General features: G+C 40.0%; 1 protein-coding gene across 6 annotated transcripts in view; it reads right to left on the bottom strand.

Annotated features, from left to right (window-relative positions):
• Positions 1-2,970, bottom strand: part of zgc:158464 (uncharacterized protein LOC791139 homolog) — a 95,066-nt gene extending 92,096 nt beyond the window's left edge. For 2 of the 6 annotated variants that reach the window (XM_005912888.3, XM_042218672.1), the window contains exon 1: positions 2,075-2,964. In XM_005912888.3, the coding sequence (XP_005912950.1) occupies positions 2,075-2,506 (432 nt within the window). In that variant the 5' untranslated portion in view covers positions 2,507-2,964. Of the gene's footprint in view, positions 1-2,074 lie in introns of all 6 variants that reach the window. The other 4 variants (XM_042218663.1, XM_005912889.3, XM_005912890.3 and 1 more) reach the window with 4 other exon arrangements.
• Between the last annotated feature and the right edge of the window lie 19,459 nt (positions 2,971-22,429).

Genomic DNA, 22,429 nt, shown 5'->3' with positions numbered 1-22,429 from the left:
ATGCAGATACCCCTACGTTTGTGGTAACACAATGCCTAAAGAAAAATAGCTATGAAACTGTTAAACACGAAGAACTCACAAAGACGACCACCTACCTTTAACCTCTTAACATTAGGCTTACTGCAGAGATTGATGGAACACACAACTTCATTAACAGCATTTTTAAAATCCACACCAGGAGAATCCCTTTAACAAGGATTTACAAACAATTACCGTGGCCGGCAACAGCCGGAAAAGAAATCCTCAGCTTCCACACAAAATGTAATCCTCACAAAAGCCTCACAATGCTCTTTCAGGAAGTTAAGGAGCGTAGCTTACGGCATTTCAAGGGCTTTTCTCCAAATTTCTCATCCATCATTTAGAGAAGTAAATATATGGGACATACCCATGTTTTTTTGTGGGGGAAAGATTTGTGAAACAGTGTAATATTTTTTGGCAGCTATTTTTGCTACTTCATCTCACTCCTCTCTCCGTTACTGCACGTTTTTATTGAAACTTCATCACCTGACAAGAAAGCCTTAAAAACCTTCTCTTGACATACTGCTTAAGCTCCCCAGCTGTCAGTATTGATTTAGCTCATCTATAACACCAAACATGCTTCTCGGCGTGAGGTATTTAGCCCATACTATGCCATCAATTGTCTGTACATTAAAGCCATGTGTGCACATATGGGGAGAGAGGTGAAGCGCAGATGCAAGTGTAATTCTAAATTAGTGAGATCTAAATAAGCTTCAATTAACAAGAGACAACTGTAATTTCTTTAATCAGCTAGAACAGCTGCAGTGCCTGGTTAAAACTGTGTATTTTCACTTCCTGCTTTCTCTTCTGATAACACATAGCTGCCTGATTCTCAAACCGGCATACCAAGTTAATGAGGTCTGATAAAAAAAAATAGGAAAAAAAAAACGAGCTGACAGTGTGGGAAAACAAACACTGAAACAGAATATCATTTTATGAGTTTCACTTGGTTCCTGTTTTTGTGTTGAGGGTATATGGGAAATTCAGGGGATGGTAACAATCTTCTTGCGCGTCATTAAACCTGGACTTCCTTCGCGCAACACTCCTGTGGCAGGCTGCAGACACACTGGAGTATAAATGAAAGTGTTGAACACTCCAAATGTCACAAGACAAGTGTGAAAGGTGCTGGAGGAAGTAACATGCAGGTGAAGCCAAGAGGCACGCAAAAATGTTATAAGAGAGGTGACTGAGGCGTGCTCTGAGTTATGAGCACAGGTTTCAGTTAACAAGGTATGCAGAGACTGAAAATATTCTTAAGCTGGATCAATCTCATAAAACCACATGTCCTTACGCCCACTAATACCAAACATCTCAGCTTTCTCCAAATAAGCCCAGTGCATGGATTCCTGAGAAGCCTGGCATGACAGCATGCTCCAAGGCACAGCGTGTTGTCTGGCTGTCAGTCTCCACATTCACTCTGAGAAAGTTAAAAAAGCAAAAGGTGCGAAGTATGTGCTGGCAGAGCCAGGAGAGGATCAAATTAGAGCATAATATATCCATAAACTCATCACAAGTAATTTCCCTCTAAGACAGCAGGCTTTACTGCAATGAACATTCGCTAAATTGGTCTGTCTAGCTAAACAAGATTAGATTAAAGTTAAATTAAAGCCACTGTCGAGATCACAGTTGCTCGAGAAGAAGCTACAGATGGGATGACAGCAGTGCGTCTGCACGTGAAGGCTCAAAAGGTGAGCGAAAGATCATTTTTTGCATTAAAATGAAAACCGGGCATATCAGCTGACAAACTGAGCTATTTATCATACGGCATACAGTCTCTGTGGTGTAGCTTTTTACAGGGGCTGATGTCGCAATTCTGGTGGAAAGCCGTTGTGCGATTGTGATAACAAGTTCTGCCGGTTGTGACGATTAATTCCTCACAGCAGTAAAGTGCCATGTTCACGACACACGTTTTCCCTTGAGTAAAGTTTTAAACGAAATAGCTCTAATTTGGTTTTGAGGGAAACGATTTGTTCACATACAAATATTAATGGGAGGCAGAAAGTTGTTGCTCTGTATACGACTCGGGGGCAGGCTGAAAGGACCAAACTTTACCCACCTTCTCCTTGTTGTCGAGGTCCGAGGGAGGTGAAGTAGGAGATTTAACGCTCCCTACGGGGACAGCCTGGGTGACCGTGACACCCCCGCCGGGAGCTGGGCTGCTCTTTTCGATTGTTTCCACCTTGATAAGTCGGTGCTTTGGTGACACATACTTGATATCCGGTGACCCCACAGTGTTCAAGCTCGGGGGGAATGAGATATTTCCACCTGGAGTGTACGGATCCTCGAAATCCAGGTCCTTTTGTAGTTTGTAGGCAGCGAGGATGTCCGGCTGAGCGGGACTCGGAAAGGTGGTCCCGGAGCTTGTTTGTTGGAAGCCAGGCGCACCGGGCACACCGGTGTGACAGTGTCTGTAGTCCGGTTTCGGAGGAGCCGGTGGTGGTGTTTTGGTAGTTTTGAATCCTAGGTGCTCCTTGAACCACTTGGCCATGCTGCCAGTTCATCGCTCTCAAATCAATTCATGTAGTTTAGTTCCACCTTTCGTGCCAGAGCAGCCCGAGTCTGGTCATCAGTGAGGGATTCTCGGGTCACACGCGGCCAGCCGACTGGCTTCGGAGCGTGTCGCCAGTCTCGTGCGACTCTGGCGGTCCAAAGAGGACTGCGCGAGCCGGCCAAAGAATAGCTACAGGCACTTTCTGATCTGCCCTGCCGCAACTCTGTCCCCGTCACACACACGCACACACTCCCGCGCGCACACACGCCGCTGTCGCTCTAAGAGCTCGGCTGCGACCCACGTCAGGTTTAAGCAACATACGAGCGCTTGTGCAAGAGGAACACACGCCCCCCCACTCCTCCACAACCTGCCCTCCCTACCTGAGAACACTGCACTGCCACCTACCGGACTTCGGGAAGCTTATCGTAACCGTCGAAAGCACAATCGCACCTCTGTGTACTAACCAAGAAGAGTCTAATCTCTAGCTTGTCTCTCTATTGGCATCCATGAGGACATGTTCTGGTAAATGCAGAGCATGTCTGAGCTTCTGGGTGTGAGGCAGCCGTTGAATAACACAGGGAGGTTTCTGAAACTTACTGCTGGTCCTTGACAATACTTGATGAATCGCTTGCTGCCATATAGTTGGAACGGTTTATGTTGACTTTGAGGTAGCTTACCAGTGAAATTGAGTCATTAAAATAAATAGGACCTGTCCCATTCTTGTGCAGACATATAAAGCAGTATTAAAAAGAGACCTTTTTTCACCAGTGGAGCTCAAGGGTAAACTGTCATTTGCTTATTCTTGTTGCTCTTTTGTCCAGATGGCCAATGCAGTGTGTTTTAATTGCAAACTGCATTGCAAATGACCAGCCAGAGTCTGAACTAAAATTGCGTACCTTCCTGCTAAGTCCATTATACAAATCCACGGGTAGAGGATGTGATTTGTTTAAAGCAACAATACAAGTAAACATCTCTCTCCAATGTGTCTTTCAATCTATTTGACTGATAGGGTTTTGGGGCCACGACACTAATTGCCTTTGCAATAGGAGGACAGATGAAAAAAAAAAAGTCCCATTCCACCTCCCAGAGACAGCAACAGTCTGCATTAATGGGAGTCCTGGCTGCAGCGCAGCAGGTTTTTATGAAGCAATATTTCTTTTTAATAACACCACACACATAGCCTTGAGCAAGTCATGGTGTGCAGATCAGAGTTTAACCCTGGCAGGTCCCTGGGAGAGACAACTCCATGCTCTAGAGATCAAAACTAAATCTATTATTTCTGTCCTGAAATTCTGCCATTTCTGCACAATCGACTTGCAAAAAAAAAAAAAAAAAAAAATCTGACCATTGTAATTCCCGTGCACTTTACGAGGACAATTTTACCTTGCCGCCAGTGCATTGATCTGATCAGCTAGTATATTATGCATTTAAAAAATCTTTAAAAGACAAGGAATGGGTTGGGATAGGCTTAGTTATTGCAGCACTGTTCTTTTATTTCTGGGAAAAATAGCCTTTCAAACAGAAGAAGACAATAATTTAGGCCTCAGGTATATTTCAAGTTTGCCTTTACAGTACACACTGCATGTTTAACTGCTCTGCTGCATTTATCCGGACTCACAATGTAATAAGTACAGAGAGTGATGCTAGCTAATAACCTGTCTCCTCCTATAGGTGTAAGAGGATCAGTGTTAGGCAAGAGCAGGTGTGTCATTTAGGTTGCCAGGCTTGATATTACAGATCCTTTGTCCCACTGCTGCAAATGCATTCACCAGTTTTCTCCGGCTGCCTTCAACAACACTATTTAAAATGCAAACCCTGTAATCCAGCACCTCATAGGATTCAAATAGAGTCTTATGGAGCCTTCAAAAGCAGGGTTTGATAAAAATTAATTTCTGAAGATATAGTATTGAGGCTCCAGCCTCCCCACAGCCCTGGTGAATAAGCTGAAGAAAGCTGATGTACGTATGGATGGATATATAGGATCCTGCTTAAACCATAGTATTAAAACCGTGTCAGAAATGTTGGTAATTTATTGGCAAAAATATCAGTACTTCTCACAAGAACAGACAGAAAAACCTTTCATACTTACAGAAGTGGCAACCCCTTCTTTCAAAGAAATGGACTGAGTCAGAATTTCGGCAGTGTTTGATTAATATGCTAAACTGTAGATGCTTACATTCCCACATTTGCATTTAATCTAAAAGGGAATCTGTTATTCTAGTGATCATTTGATACTGCACAAGTTATTTGCTGTCTAAATGAACTGCGAGTATCATCAACAAAGTGCTACTAATTAAAAACAAGTTACTTAGAGGATCTGGTGCAAACTTTCCTTTCATCGAGGTGACAGTAATAGGGGTGTTAGCATGGCAGGATTTTCATCTACAGAGTTCAGACAAGATGACAGCTTAGGTTTGCTCCAGGTGAATATTAATGCATTCAGGAGTTACTGCTGGCAACTCAAATGTTTGATATGCAGTGCAAGACATATGACAAGTTTATTTTCCTCTTTACATCTGCTGGCTCTGAAAATGTGGGAAGAGAAAATGCCCCAGTGACGGCTGAAAAAAATAAGAAAAACTTTAAAAAGTCATATCAACTAAATATGAAACTAGGCTACGTATTCTCCATTTTTATATTTTTAGAGTTTCATTTAACTTAATGTTTTGTGTTAAGATACAACAGTTTTTATAGACAGTTCAGCATCTTCTAAGCTCACTGTTTTCATTATTGTAATTGCATATTTTATTATCACAACAGCTCAGCAATAACTACTCTCAAATCCTTTAAAAATGTTTTTGGTAGCATTTAAGCTTTGCATATGAAAAGAAGCTGGTAATCCTTCTCACTTATGCTGTGAATCTGTGAAATAAACCAGCTGAAAAGAAATTACAGTATGTGAAAAATTGCTGAGGAAATAACTGAAGCACTCTATATAAATATGTATGTTTATGTTCATTTTGACTAATACATTTCTCAGTGGTAATGAGCAAAATCCAAGATGACATGAAAACAGCTTAAAAGAATCCTAATCATATTTGCATGCAAAACACACTGTTGTCATGCTAAATTGTGCTGTAGCACACAAGACCAAGGCTTCCTGACACCTAAAATAAATGTAGCAAACACACACACACAAAAAAAAATCAATGTAATGTTTATTTTTCTCTGCTTTGCATTTTCTAAATGGTTCTCACTGCTTTTTCATGCACCCACACTGGCACATATACACCGTGTTGTCTGTGAAGGTTCTCAGTCATCCAGGTCATCGTATACACCGTGTTCTTACCACCACTGCTTTTTTTGTTTGTTTTTAAAAAATCTGAGTCCACCAGGTCTCTTTTGCTAAATAAACACTAAAGTCTACTGTCCATCAACAACAAGATCCTCAAGCAAAAAAATCAATATCTTATTGCTCATGTAGACAGCGGAAGACAGTGGTCGGACTGTGAAGCTCCCATTGTGAATGTACTGCAGGAACAGTTTGAAATGAAGGGAAGCAACTGCTGATAAACAGAAAGTATGCTTAACATAACTTGTTGCCCTACTGAGGACCAGTTAAACACTGAAGTTAAACCATTGCTTTCAACCATAATCAGTAGGGAATCAGTAGAGAAACATACAGTAGCTAATCCATTATATTTACAAAGATATGCACTGGTACAGATTTAGTGGTATTAGACACATGACACCAGTCAAATATAGGCTTTAATCCAGTATATAACATGTCTAGAGACTCTACATTATGAAATGTCAAAATGAAATTTAAGATACAACCTCTACAAGTTCAATGCCCAAACCAAAAATGGAGTTCGGAACAAAAGTGATGAAATATATACAGAAAAGGTTAGAGCACCAATACATGCATGCTATTCTGTGGGGTTTCATCCCTTGTGTCTCTGTGTGCGTCAGTGTTTTGCTTTTTTTTTTTTTTTAGTCTGACTGTGCTTGCTTTCCCATGGCTGTCAATCAGAACAAACACTGGGAGCTTAAAAGCTACCTCCTTTAGCAACAGCATGTATGTCATCTTTGAATGTTAAAGAAACGATGGCTGCTGCAGACTGGTGCTCTGAATGGATCATAATTATAATTACTATAATTACTAATTTGACTTAAATGTGGATCTTTCCATCTGTTCAGACGTAGGTGGGGATGTACATTATATAAACAATGTTGGACTCTGTAGTTTTCTCTGGTCCCCTCCCCAATCAGACCAGGAGTGACATGTTTAGCTGCATGTTCTCCTTAAATTGCTGTCTGAGTGGTGTCCAAAAAACGATGTGGGCTTCATAGATAATTGGCAAACCTTCTGGAGGAAAACTGGTCTTGTTAGGATGGACGGTATCCATCCCACTTTGGATGGAGCAGCTCTCATTTCCAGAAATATGGACAAATTTATTAAACCCCCCAAAATATGACTATCCAGAGTTGGGACCAGGAAGCAGAGTTGCAGTCTTACACACCGCTCTGCAGCTTCTCTCCTCCTGTTACCCCCCAAAAAACCCATTTCCATAGAGACTGTGTCAGCTCCCAAACGGACAAAAACAAACTAAAAACCAGCAATAAACAACTTAAACATAAAAAATCACAAAGAAAGAACAATACAGTATACACATCTGAACCAAAAGGCTGTGTGATATGTGGATTATTAAATATTAGGTCTCTCTCCTCCAAGTCTCTGTTAGTACATGACTTAATAATTGATCAACAAATCGATTTACTCTGCCTTACAGAAACCTGGTTGCAGCAGGATGATTATGTTCGTTTAAATGAATCAACACCCCGAGTCATTCTAACTACCAGAAATCTCGAAGCACAGGGCGAGGTGGCGGTGTGGCAGCAATTTTTCACACGAAAGACCAAGACAGACTTTTAATTCATTTGAAAGCCTGATGCTTAACCTGTCCACCCCAGCTGTGAATCTCAGTAACCAGTCTTACTTGTTATCATCTATCGTCCACATTCATGTAGATGCTAAAAATTACAGGCTCAACATGGCATTTAATCTGTTATTAGACTCAATTGGTTTCTCTCAAAATGTAAAAGAACCCACCCACCACTTTAATCACACTCTAGATCTTGTTTTAACATATGGCATAGAAACTGAACATTTAACAGTGTTTCCTGAAAACCCTCTCGTGTCTGATCATTTCCTGATAACATTTAAATTTACAATAATTGATTACACAGCAGTGGAGAGTAGACTTCATCACAGTAGATGTCTTTCTGAAAGCGCTGTAAGTAAGTTTAAGAATATAATCCACCCACTGTTATCATCTTCAATGCCCTGTACCAACACAGAGCAGAGCAGCTACCTGAACGCTACTCCAACAGAGGTCGATTATCTTGTTAATAATTTTACCTCCTCACTGCGTACGACTCTGGATACTGTAGCTCCTGTGAAAACTAAGGCCTCAAATCAGAAGTACCTGACTCTGTGGTATAATTCTCAAACACGTAGCCTAAAGCAGATGACTCGTAAGCTGGAGAGGAAATGGCATGTCACAAATTTAGAAGATCATCATTTAGAAATAGTTTGCTGCTTTATAAGAAAGCCCTCCGCAAAGCCAGAACATCTTACTATTCATCACTGATTGAAGAAAATAAGAACAACCCCAGGTTTCTCTTCAGCACTGTAGCCAGGCTGACAAAAAGTCAGAGCTCTTTTGAGCCAACCATCCCTTTAACGCTAACTAGTAATGACTTCATGAACTTCTTCACAAATAAAATCTTAATCATTAAAGAAAAAATTACCAATAATCATCCCACAGATGTAATATTATCTACAGCTACTTTTAGTACCATTGATAACTTCAATAATTACTTCCTCCAAACTATCAACGTGTCTTTTAGACCCCATTCCTACAAAACTGCTCAAAGAAGTCCTGCCATTAATTAATTCTTCAATCTTAAATATGATCAACCTATCTCTAATAATCGCTATGTACCACAGGCCTTCAAGCTGGCTGTAGTTAAACCTTTACTCAAAAAGCCATCTCTAGACCCAGCAGTCTTAGCTAATTATAGGCCAATCTCCAACCTTCCTTTCATATCAAAAATCCTTGAAAGAGTAGTTGTCAAACAGCTAACAGATCATCTGCAGAGGAATGGTTTATTTGAAGAGTTTCAGTCAGGTTTCAGAGCTCATCACAGCACAGAAACAGCTTTAGTGAAGGTTACAAATGATCTTCTTATGGCCTCTGACAGTGGACTCATCTCTGTGCTTGTCCTGCTAGACCTTAGTGCAGCATTTCGATACTGTCGACCATAATATCCTATTAGAGCGATTAGAACATGCTGTAGGTATTACAGGTACTGCACTGCAGTGGTTTGTATCATATCTATCTAATAGACTCCAGTTTGTGCATGTAAATGGAGAGTCCTCTTCACACACTGAGGTTAATTATGGAGTTCCACAGGGTTCAGTGCTAGGACCAATTCTGTTTACATTATACATGCTTCCCTTAGGCAGCATCATTAGAAGACATAGCATAAATTTTCACTGCTATGCAGATGACACCCAGCTCTATCTGTCCATGAAGCCAGATAACACACGGAGTCATTTTTGACCAGGACATGTCCTTCAACGCACATATTAAACAAATATGTAAGACTGCTTTCTTCCATTTGCGCAACATCTCTAAAATTAGAAATATCCTGTCTCAGAGTGACGCTGAAAAACTAGTTCATGCATTTATTACTTCCAGGCTGGACTACTGTAATTCATTATTATCAGGATGTCCAAAAAACTCACTGAAAAGCCTTCAGCTAATCCAAAATGCTGCAGCAAGAGTCCTGACAGGGACTAGAAAGAGAGAGCATATTTCTCCTGTTTTGGCTTCCCTTCATTGGCTTCCTGTTAAATCCAGAATTGAATTCAAAATCCTGCTCCTCACATACAAGGTCTTAAATAATCAGGCCCCATCTTATCTTAATGACCTTGTAGTACCATATCACCCTATTAGAGCACTTCGCTCTCGCTCTGCAGGCCTACTTGTTGTTCCTAGAGTATTTAAAAGTAGAATGGGAGGCAGAGCCTTCAGTTTTCAGGCCCCTCTTCTGTGGAACCAGCTTCCAGTTTGGATTCAGGAGACAGACACTATCTCTACTTTTAAGATTAGGCTTAAAACTTTCCTTTTTGCTAAAGCATATAGTTAGGGCTGGACCAGGTGACCCTGAATCCTCCCTTAGTTATGCTGCAATAGACATAGGCTGCCGGGGGATTCCCATGATGCATTGAGTTTTTCCTTTCCAGTCACCTTTCTCACTCACTATGTATTAATAGACCTCTCTGCATTGAATCATATCTGTTATTAACCTCTGTCTCTCTTCCACAGCATGTCTTTTATCCTGTCTTCCTTCTCTCACCCCAACCGGTCGCAGCAGATGGCCCCGCCCCTCCCTGAGCCTGGTTCTGCCGGAGGTTTCTTCCTGTTAAAAGGGAGTTTTTCCTTCCCACTGTCGCCAAAGTGCTTGCTCATAGGGGGTCATATGATTGTTGGGTTTTTCTCTGTATCTATTATTGTATCTACTGTACAATATAAAGTGCCTTGAGGCGACTGTTGTTGTGATTTGGCGCTATATAAATAAAATTGAATTGAACTGAATTGAATTGAATATGGTGTATGGAGACATTGACATGCTGACTTAGTTTATATAACATGCTTTGATGGTGAAGGTGCAGGTGCAGTGTGTTGCAGTGAAGTGAAGCCTGACCTTGTTAGCTATGTGTGTGTCTTTCTTCTTGAGTAATTAAAGCAAAACAATTTGTGGTCTGAGAGAAGGAGGATAGAAGTACTATATAGATCATTTATTAGAATCACAAATAGCATAATATAAACTTTACTAGAATAAGAATGTATAGCATTTTTAAAAGTAAAATAAATTAACAGAAGTTTTTATTCAGTATCATTACATAATTTGAATACAGCTACTGATGCATTAAATTACTGGCCACATCTCCAGGTTTTAGCTGGTTCATTTGAATTGCCTTATAAAATGTGGGGTAGTTTAAAAATCACTGTTTCCAAAACTCTGAGCCTCCTGGTGAAGATACGTTTGTCACAAATCTTTTCTTACCAGCTCATCTGCTTCAGGGTCACAGGAGCTGGAGCCTATTCCAGCTGTCATGGCTAACGATGTAGACCCAGTCTATCAGAGTTTCACCACTCTACAGAGAGACAGACAACCATTCACACCTATGGCCAAAAACCAACTGCTCATTCCTCCCACAGTCTTTAGAGTTTTAAGGAAAGTGGAGCAGAACTCAAAGAGAACACAGACAGGTACAGGGAGAACATCCCAACTCATCATCATCCCATATAAAGCTGCTTCCTACAGAATTCAAACCTAGGACAAGTGATAACCACTGCAGCACTCTCCTCTACAATTAACAGCTCCTCAGACAGGATTTGAATACATCCAAGTATTTAGTTCACCCACAACATTTCAACCCTTATAAGCTGAGATAAAATCTGAAAAAACTTCCATGGCTTTCTCAGTCACCCTTTCTATGTTCTTCCATTTATGTTAAATGGGTTAAGGTTGTAGGTAAATGACTGCGGAGGAATGGCTATGGCAATCACTACTTCTTGATCTTCTTTGGTTGTGAAGTAGATCTCACAAAGCTTTGAGGTCCATTTGGGCTCATTTAATTAATTTCCCTTTCTAGAGTTGAACATTCATACCATTGTGCTTCACTATATGTCTGTGATATCATTGTCTTTCCTGTCCACCTATTTACATTTGTTTCAGCCATAAGTCTAACATTTTGATAAAGTAAACCATTAAAAAGAAAAAGTCCACCTTTTTTGCACACTGAAACACTAAATCCATTAGTATTTTGAAACATAAACAATTTCTGCTCAGTGTTCAAATTTTACATTGTACCTCTTTTTCTGAAAAGCATTATTCTTTCTAACTCCCAAACACTATATTCAAGTCCCCTAAGGTTGTGGTGATTTGTCATATTCTTGAGCTTGTCAGAGCTTTCGTGTGTAGAGTCTGATAATGTTCCTTGTACATAAAATCAACAACTGTGTGAGATTTTGTCAAAGGCTGGTTTGCATAGGTAGTATGACTCAAGCTGCAAACTAAAACCACTGGTTTACTTGCTTCTTGAAGACCTAGAACCAGGCGGAGATGCCTACTTCTATTTTTTTATATGGAATTATTCAAGGCATTTCTCTGGTATCCCTAAAAACTCATTCCTCACACTCGCACAAATCACGTATTGCTGTTATTGCAGGGTAAACAGAGTATATCCAGACTGGCTCAGATAAGGAATAGATCTAATCTCAAATGTTTGATGTTGGCAGAGTGTGACCCTTCCTCAGCAGTAGCCCTGTTCCCTTTTGGCACTCCCAACTTTGAGGGGTCCTCTGATCCAGTCATGTCTCACTGGACACTTCCCCGTGTATCGTCTTTGTAGATTTAATAACATTTAACAATGAAAGTTGTAGCATTGTCAATTATTAAGGAGCTGCAACACTGAATCCCCTTGGAAAATTTTCTACTTGTGTTGGTTTAGCGATTCTCCTATCACTCTCCCACTGAAGCCCTCAATTTGTCAGCAAGAGAAGCACTCCAGCTGACATGTTACCTTTTGAACCCAGCTAAGTGTGTCACCCAGTTTGATAAAATACACGCTGTCATACCATGCAAAATAAGGATTTACTGCCTATTAACTGGGATCCAAGTGTGTGCACGGGTTGGTTAAGAAGATGGTGCAAAGCCTTGCTGAGCTTTGCTAACGAGAAAGAATATTCTGAGTGATTGATGTCGTTGCCAACAGTAACAGACATGGATCAACCACGATGTGTATGTTTGGAAGTAAGGATTTCCCATTTGCACGGCATATTTAAAAAATATTCTGCAGGTAAGATTGGAAAGAAAAATCTGTTCTTCATCTCATTCTTTTATGTTTATTCAGATTGCACTCTTGAGGGTTGCATGTTTTTTCCGGGTATGAGAAAGACGGTCGTTTAGTATCACTGTTACTCAAGGGAGTGTATTGTGTGTGACTGTGATGAATCAGAGCAGCATGGTTCACAAGTCTGCCTCTTCAGTCAGCGTGACACAGTCAATGGCCTCTGACGAATGAAAATGTACTGCTCTTCTCTCTTCACTGTCCCTTTATTATGCACTGCCAGTCTGCAGTGCCATGTTTGGACATGACAAGAGAAGCCGAAACTTCAAAAACAGAGAACAGAAAACAGAGCATTGTCAGCGAATACAGTAACGCTGCTGTGAGGTGATGAGGACACTATTTTTTATTGTGAATTCACATTTTGATAAGGGTCACTGAGTAGTGACCTAATCAAAATAAGATTAGGTTACCACGACTCCCTGAATCAAATGGACTTAACCTTAAATTGGTTGTATAATTTTAAAGCTCTTTTTGCACCAAGATTAGTGCTGTTTGATATTATTTCAAAAATGCAAGCATTCCACCTCCCGATAATAACAACCCTCTACATATTTTTCCTAATTCTCCCCCTAGTTACAGTATCAGTAAAATGATTATTACTGTGTGTCAGTGATACTTCAGCTTGAATGTGATTTAATTATTCCAAAGCACAATTATGAAAGTATAAGTCCCAACAGTTCAACTCATATTGATTGCCTTGCTGGAGGTTCGAGTGATTCGATAGCCCCCCATTGCAACTACCCTCATTTTCTTTTTCATTATAAATCTGAATGTATTTCTTCAACAAAGAAAGTCTCCAACTGAGCAGGTAAACGGTGGCTGGTGTGCAATAAGGTGAATTTGGCAATCTTAACAGCAGGCCTCATAGTAGCCTATTAGTGCCAGTCTTGTGGTATATGGTGAAACAGCCTCCAAGGATCAAGGGCTTACATAGAAGATGGATTTTGCTTAATAGTGGAGCTGCAGAGAGCTGTAGAGAATCGTAGAAACTCTCTGGGGTGTTTCTCACTGAAATACTCTGTACAGCAATTTTGAGGGGATGTAAAACAAGAAAAATGTTACCCAGCGGCTTCAGGCATTACTGCTATTGTCATGCAAATGCTTCAGCATTGACTGGCTGTGCATGTATTGAAAACTAATAACTGCTTTATTGGGTTTTTCATGCCGTGTCAAAGGCAGAACTGATGATGGCTGCTCCCTAAATGTTGCCCTAACTGACATGTTTTTATATAAACAATAAAGTAGTTCAAATGCATCGGTCTAAGCAGAGTATTCAATGCAGAAGGCAGCAAAAAAGGTTCCTCCCTTTTTTCTAACTGTACATCAATATCCACTGCAATAGATCAAGTAAGGATAAAGACTGCTGATGAGTTAATTGCCAAAGTGATACTTAGACTGATGGATGAAGGGTAACACATTTACTATTAAGGAAATCTGGAAAGTTGAGATAACATGATTCTTTATATTTGTACTTCATGAGCTATAAAATATATAAAACTGTGATTGTATTATTGATCCCTGCCTTGTGTTTTAATGTTGCGCTTGGTTTGCTGCCCTAATCTTTAGTTTATCAATAACCTGTTTGCCTTCTAATTGCATATTGATTCAACAAACATGATGGTTGAATTTTTTGGGTGAATTTTGAGACAGATCTCCGCAGCCCTTTTCATTTTCTTTTGTGGGGTGTACAAAACATATTTTTGTGGCCTCTGTGGGCATAATAACTGTTTGTCAAGCACCGAGAGACACAGTTTTCTGTTTACATGCAGAAATGCCCGTGTTGTGGTGAACTGCAGATGGTGAAGGTATCTGCTGTGAGCTTTCACATTCCACTAAACACGAGCATCCAGCATTCTTGAGTACCTCTCTAACACCTTCTTGGACAAATTAGACACAGCTCAGTAACACTCAATGGGCTTCACCCATGGGAAATTATCACAAGACAATGGGCTTCTCATCTTCTTTTTATGTTCTGAGGGGGAAAACGGAAAGAACGAGTGAGGGGGGAGAAAACACTTTTGAGAATTCCCCTAAAAAGAAATACAGAGACTGGCTGTATATTCGACAATCAAAGAGCTGTGAATAATAAGCAATTTCATCGTCAGTTTGTCATCGCACAGCAGCGGATGCCTCAGACTCTGTAGGTATAGTGTTTTAGAAGCGATGATTGCATCCTGAAAATGATGGATGTGCGCTAGATAATCTGGGAGACAGGAGGATGTCCAAGATGCTAGGTGGCTGATGACTCGCCACTGGCAGCCATAACCACAGCCTCATTACACACATAGCCTGAGATAAGCTCTTTATCCTGTGGCATGGAGATTAGACAGGTGATCTCAGTAGTCTTGCTCAATTAAGCAGAGCTATTCACACCCCCGTTTCAGGTGGGAGTCTGTTAAAGACTTTTAAAGAATAAATGGGAGCATTATATAATGAAAAAAATCTCTTTCTGTTCCCACCCTCTGAGGCAAAGTGGCAAAACTGATTAATTTCTCACTTGTGAAATGTCAAAATGACTTAATGATATACAACATATGCAAATGTAAGGCTCATTTCGCTCTGGAGGAGATTTTCCTTTAGCTCATCCCTGGTGTGAGCTTACAAAGGTTCTATTAGCATATGGTTTTTGGAATGGATGGCAGCATCAAAGCCTGTTATAGAGACGCACTGACCTGTTTCAAACTGTTGACCCAAACAATTCAGGGCACATTTCATCTGATAGTACGGTTCAGTGACAGGATGAAAAAGCCAGCCTGAGTTCTAAGCCTGCTGAAAGGGAAAAAAACAGTCTGACAATGTGAAAAACTCACTTTTGAAGACGTTGTCATGTTTTTTTAATTAACATAAAAAAACAAATCCTGTATAACACCAATGGGTTTATATGATAGCATTTTTGTAATAGGATCAAACAAACACGTCTATAGGCTTTACCTAGCAGCTTGGTGAGGGTGTTTTAGACCTCTGTCATCTAGTAGAGTGAACTTCACCATTGCTTAACACTGTTGAGGTAGTGAGTAGAGCATTGTATTGCAACTAGCTTTGGGTTCATTTCTCCCTTGTGGGGTTTATTCTAAAATTTAAACTCTGAGATAATTTTATCTCTTAAAAAAGAAAATGTATGACAGCTGTTGTGTACATAGCACACCATTCCAGTAACAACTTCTCCACTAATTGAATCAGTCTGTGTGTTAAGCTTATGTTAAAGCACGCACCAGGCAAACATATATTTCCCACTGAGAGACCCAGGCTTGTTTTCTCTGGGAAGCCACCTTGGCAATAACTAGCAGTAGTTTATTAGATGTATCTTTATGTGCTGTGAAAGCCGGGAGAGCTCCGGGCGGTTGTCTTACCCTTCCTTTCCTCTCTGACTGTTGTCTCGGTGCAGCTGTAATTCTCAGCCTGTTAGGCTGATAGCAGCCATTTGAAATCCACACTTTCTCCACATAAGTATGTGCAATGTCAAAGGGAGCTACAATTTTTCCCGTATATTTCAGACGTGTGTGATGATCACTTGCAGAATTTTGCCCATGATGATACCCTTGCACATCAGGAACAGGGCTCATAGCTCTGATGTTTACGTTTCCAGTAAATCGCCATGGTCTTTTAATCCATTAAATTAAGAAGTTGTCTAATTAATTTCCCTAATTATTTGTTTATCTTCCTCAGCACTGGCACAAACATGTCAAATTTGTTACAGCTCTTAATTAAAGACGATTTTTTGATCCATTTAATGGATTTCTTTCAGACTGTTTTCCCCCCAGATCATATCTTGAGGATCAGGATGACATATCTGCTGTCTATGGAAACCTGGGAACTGTGACCAGAATTTCAAATAATGTAACTTTATATAATGGACTGGAAATGTTAAGCACTACAGAGTCTGGTTATACATTATACAGAGTCTGTTAAAATTGCTTATTTTTTTTTTTTTAAATTGTGTTTTATTTTTCCTTATTTAACTGAGAAAAACTGAAAAAAACGAGTCACTTTTTTGAATGAAAAATATAGGGGTATATAGTGAGGGTGCACACAAGTCTCTGAATGGTTTTTTTTTTTTTTTTTTTGCATTAAAGTTCTAATAACTAGATGGGTGGACAAGACTGCTGGGAATTTGAATAAGTAATGCTTACCAGAATAGAAGGTCAAAGTAAGTCTCCCAGTTGACAGCTGAAAATCTAACTGGCTCCTTTGGGACAAAAATGAAAGGTGTCCAGACATGTCTGCCATTTGGCAGTTGCCTTGGCATAACATGATCTGTAAGATGCTGCATTATACAAACACCTCTTCAAGCTGTATTGGGAAATTATTTAACCCAGCTGTGCAGTGTGCCTAAAATACTTGGAGTTATTTTGCATGTACCCTGACTGCCTTCAGCATGACAGAAATTGAGTTCTAAATGGAGCGATGCACACCTTCTCTGTTTCCTGTGACAGCTCCTCCCCCGAGAGAACAGTCTGTGTCTTCATAGTGAGGAAGCTCTGGGAAGAACAGAGAGACATGCAGAGAGTATAAGAGAGATATATAGAGGATACTGGGTTCAGTGTACTAAAAATATTCTTGTGCACCATAGCAGTCCATGGCTACATCTCATGACCCTCGTGTTTTTTTCAGCACTACAGCAGAATTTTCATATCATAGAGAAAAGTACACATTAGTTCTTAATGCTGGACATATTTTCAAGTATATATTTCTTCTTTTGCACTTTCTGTTGAAAATTGAAAGAGCAAAAAAAGAAAAAAGTGCTGCCATGCAATTACACCACAGGTGGACACGTGACCAGGAAAAATGCAGGACAGGCGTGATCCAGTGACCACCGCATACATTTCCTTCTACAAAGGGCACCGTTTTATCATTCTCTCAGAAGAATACAACTCATGTCCCATCTGAGTGAATATAATTAGCATTCGGTGATAAAACAAAACCCCACAGGAGCTGTCCACACACAATATATTTAATTGAAGCAAATGATATAAAAGGATAAATTGTGAGTTATATTACAGGGCCATGACCCAATAGTTCGACCATAAACTATTATACAGGCGAAGTCATTAACTGTGGAGCATTCATTAAACAAAATGGTTCCAGGCAATGAAAACCAGGCAAGAACTTGGACAGTGGGGCTTAGTCACCCCATCCTGTTCCCTCTTCTCTAAAAAAATAATGGGTGTTTTAAGTGTGTGGATATGCATGCATATGCCGGCGTGTGTGTTGGTCATGCTAATAAACCACTTTGATGTCTACCCTCACTTTTGTGTGCTCGTCTGATCAGACCTCTGACAATGCCTCACAGAGGTCAGGGCCTCTGCAGACAGGTTGCTGGGCTTCTGATCTACTGACTTCATTTGCATTGCACAAATGCACTGCATCGCATGAAAATTCAAACGGACAGTTTTCTCTGCATTCACCCAGTTGTGCAGAGTCACAACCATGAGAAGATACTTGATTGGCATATATACCAGCTCACATTCAGAACACAAATGAACACACATGCACATCTCTACACTGAAATCCTTGTCTTTGTGCATGGTTACTTCCACCAAAACGATTCTCAATAAAAACAAGCTTTACAGATGATTTCCTTCTTCTTCTTCTAACATACTGTTTTTCTTCTCCAGGCAAAACACGCTGCCAGACACTGCATTTTAATTCTAGGCAAATAAGAGTTTGTGAACAATTAAAGCAACAAAACAAAGCAGTGTGAGAACACATGTTGCAGAATCTTTCCTTAGCTTTAGATCACTATGATTCTTTGTTTTTAATAAAACATGTTCAAGATTGTCAATACAGCCTGTTTCAGAGCAATTCAAAAAGAGAGCAAAACAGCTTAAAATGAATATGATTTTTTTAAAATAAACTGATAAACTTAATTTAGTGGTTATATCAAGGTTGTTCCTGTAGACTGTTCAGGTAGATGGACGACCTTAGTTAATTAGATTACATTACTTACTACTTACGAATGCAGCATTGTTCCAGGGAGTGCATTGCACAGTTTGCCCATTAGTCTCATTAGTGCATTAGCCTCAGTACTGTTTTACTTGCTAATTACTGAGTGTTAGAGGAAGTGGTTGGCTCGTGTGTTGTGTTGATTTAATTACAAAGCTGTGATGCTAGGATCTCTTTGGCATCGGTCTTTGTTTTATTCTGACAATGATAAATACTAAAGCTGAACAACCATGTAAATAACATCGTGGGCTCCAGTTGCTATCCCTTTGATGCACTGCACAAAAAAGCCATTGTTGCAACATGGAATATTCACGACAAATAATACAGACCAGTGTGAATTAAGCTAAGATCAAAAAGATGCTAAAATCTTGCATAGCGTGTGATTTTATTACATTTCTTACTGTCTGAACGCAAACAGGCAGAATGACATTACACCCACCATCAATCAAAAAGTTTCTTACATTTGGAAAACAGATGTCTTACTTCTGTATTAAATTTGATACGCTCTCATTCTCCTTTGCTCAAAGAGTTCATAAAAGGAACTAGTGAGTAAAAGGAGTTTAACAGTTTTTAGAGAGGAATGTAAAAAGTCACTATTTTCTTTCCTTGAACAACACAGAGTACTCGAGACAGAACTAAGGAATACAACATCATTTTCAAAAGATGGATTTTTGCCTGTATGGCTAAATGTGACATATTTAGATGATGGAATTATGGCTTTATATTAATGAATGTGTTTTATCTCATTTAAATTCCCCCCCCAAAAATAAGCAGAAACATAAACAAGTGTTCTCACTAACAAACAAGCAGGATGGGCAACAAATAATCTCACAAAATAAACAAACTAGAAGATTTATTAAGCAAAAATTAATATCAATGGATTTTCCTTGTGACTGGCTAGTTGATTTCCTAACCAATATATCTTATGTCCTATACAGTTACACACATTATCTCACCAACATCACTTCTTTTTCGGCTAATAACTTTTACAGTGATACATGATCAGATGTGTCCCTGTGTACTCTGCCTATATGTGTGTGTGTGTGTGTGCATGAACATATATGTTTGTATGATGAATAGCACACACTCAGAAAAAGCCATTATGTTCAGTAATGGTAAAGTGATGTCAGAGAGGCTTTTTGAGCCACTTAGCTCTGTCAGCGGATCAATAGTGTAGCTCTGGGATTATTTACACTGTCCACATCTCATTTTTAGGGTTACATCTTGATCATCACTCGCTGATAGATATGTGTTTCTGTAGCAGACTCCCGAATAGATCAGTTGTTTTGGGTCAAACAACCATTTTGATGATCCTGATTAGGTATAGTGGGTGTCTATTGTGATATTGATTTTTCAGTCATCCTGCTTGAGATCATCTACTAAGTGGGGTGACACATAGAACTGAACATAGACTTGAAACTGCAGGGAATTTATTGACCACGAGAAAGACTGAAAGGTGAATACTCATTGTTCTGTTAGAGCTTGAAGGGTAAATTGATTATTTACACTGAGCACACTTCTTAAAAAACAAAAAACCCAAAAAACCCCAACAACAACAAACACATACACTGTTGAAAACACCAGAATTTACTGTGACAAAAATTTCTCAGACTGACACAGAAATAAAATTTCAGTGTTTTCTGCAGTATCAATCGAAAACAAACAAACAAAGAAATCTGCCATAGATAGTTTGTAGGCCTGCCACTTCTTATTTGGGCCTCCATTTACCCAGTTTCCTCACATTTTTTTAAGGACACACTGAGTTATAAAAAAATAAACATTCACCTTAGAGAGTCTGTAAACTATCTATATAGGCCAAATATGGGAGTCTGTGGGCGTTGACTGACTGATGCCTTCTTTCACCTTATGTTTTATTGTGATTCTGTGTCACAGGTATTTAGGCTCTTTTTTGATTCAATCTCAGTTTTTGTCATTTTTCTGCTTTTGCTGTTCGATGGTGCTCTGCCCCAGATTTTGCAAAGAAATCCAAAGTGCATTAAGCTCCCCAGAGTGTGTTTACTCCTCCTTCTTTTCCTCTTTTTTTCAGTGGTCCTTCACTTTGAATCTGACATCGCATTCTTTATTTTCAATATCTCCGTGCCAGTCCGTAGAGGCCAAGCAGCGACAAGTGATGTAAAGATCTTGTAACATTCCATCTTTGATTCCTGAACCTCTGCCACAGTCCTGCCAAAGCCCCTGCTGCGCTTTGCTCCTGTGCCTCCTCCCCACCTTTCCAACGCCGTCACAGATGAGAGAGGAATACAAATGTCTGCAGTCCCTAAAGCTCAGCCCCCACCCCCTCCTGCTCCCATGGCTGTATCCCCACTCCCACATCCCCACCACCCTCTGCCTGCCTCCCTCCATCCCTGACTACTCCCCTCCAAGGACAGCCAAAGACATTCTCCAGGGCGAGATAAGAGTGATTTCAGCCAACCCAATATGGCAGTGCTTTCACGGCCGCCTGGGGTCGGTACCGCTGGAGCCACATTGAGATTGAGACTTTGAATACATCTGTTTGACTTGCTGTCGCGTCGCCAGTCACGTGTCGCACTGGAAAATCAACCACCAACCATGCTGCATTTCAAGGCGTGAAGCACTTGTCATGTTACAGATATACTATGTGTGACCCAGGTTAAGAAACCAAGGCCCGCAGCATGAATGATGAAGGAAAGGTAGATACCATATGACTTACGTTATATATATGAGTCATCTCCATTTTTCCTTTTACCCTATAACACATCAACGTTTACGCTTTCACATGATTGATCGCACGATGCCCACGCTACATCCATATATTTTGTTTGTGGCCCACATTGTGCTGAAGACATTAATACTTAAAAATAAGTATCTTCTGCCTGCCTGTCAATATAATTAAATTATTCAAAAAAAAAACACTCAATGTTTCAACATTCAACTTGCTAAAGAACTAAATAATTTCTCTACTTAAATCAGTTAGAAATGTGGAGGAAAAGCAGCAGGGCACATGTGAATGGCAATATCATGAATTTGGATTTGCACTCACGTCCAGCCTTTGACAGGAAATGTATAGCTTTTATGACCGTCATCTGTAAAGTTATTTGGCTCCAAAAGGACAAAGCAGGAAGAGGTGATTAAAAGCAGAATGGAATGTCACACCTAATAGATACAAAGCTAGATTGAGAAAAATAGGGAAAGTGGGAAGGAGGAGGAATGGACAGCAAAAGGAAAGAAAAAACAAAAAACAAAAGGTCAGTTATTACGTGTGTGAGTGTGTTTGTGAATGGACATGTGTCTGACAGAGGGTATAAGTGCATTTGTGTGTCTATGTGAACGGCCTGTAGAGAAACTGCAGAGTGTGTGAGCGTAGGTGTTCTCAGCGTTCCCAATTTAAGGTGTAATTACCTGAGAGTTAAGTGAACTCGACAGATCCCTCTTGATTCCTTCTTTTCTCAGCTACAGCCTCCTCCCCTCCTTCTGTATAAGATTAGAAGGATAAGATTTACAGCTATTAAATGCGCAATATATGCCACCTTGGCCTAAAGGGGAAGAGTTAAGTCACTTCCTTCACCTGTACCGTCTAATCCTACTTTTTGAATTCAGCAGGATCAGAGAGAGTATATATATGTTAAATGAAAAGTAAGCCTTTGACTGGGCATATATGCCTGCTCTTCAAAATCCCATTGTGTCTATGCCTGTCGCTCAGAGGTTTTATTTCTTTACCTCTTTACTTGTTATCTCTGGTTAATGTTTCAAATTTACACCTTCAACATACATTAATTAATAAAGAATTTTTCACCTTTTTTTAGTGCTCGTACTCTACCTCCATCTACTTCCATGTTTCTCAGCAAAACCAAAATCCCACCCAAAACTATCCTATTTTAATGCACTGGCCTTCGTTCTACTGATCAATTTTTATTTTCCTATTTTACACTATGGATTTTTTTGGCGATCTGAATGACTCCTTACTGTAATCTTGCCTTCTAACCCAGTAAAGACTCTGTTCTCTGAGACAGTTTTTGGGCATTACAGCGACTGGAAGTTGCCCAGTTCTCCCACTCTCCTCCAAATTT

Source organism: Haplochromis burtoni, unplaced genomic scaffold (assembly GCF_018398535.1).
Source record: "Haplochromis burtoni strain Fernald_Lab_line unplaced genomic scaffold, NCSU_Asbu1 Contig_2, whole genome shotgun sequence".
Taxonomy (NCBI): domain Eukaryota; kingdom Metazoa; phylum Chordata; class Actinopteri; order Cichliformes; family Cichlidae; genus Haplochromis; species Haplochromis burtoni.
This window is presented reverse-complemented; position numbering and strand designations above follow the sequence as displayed.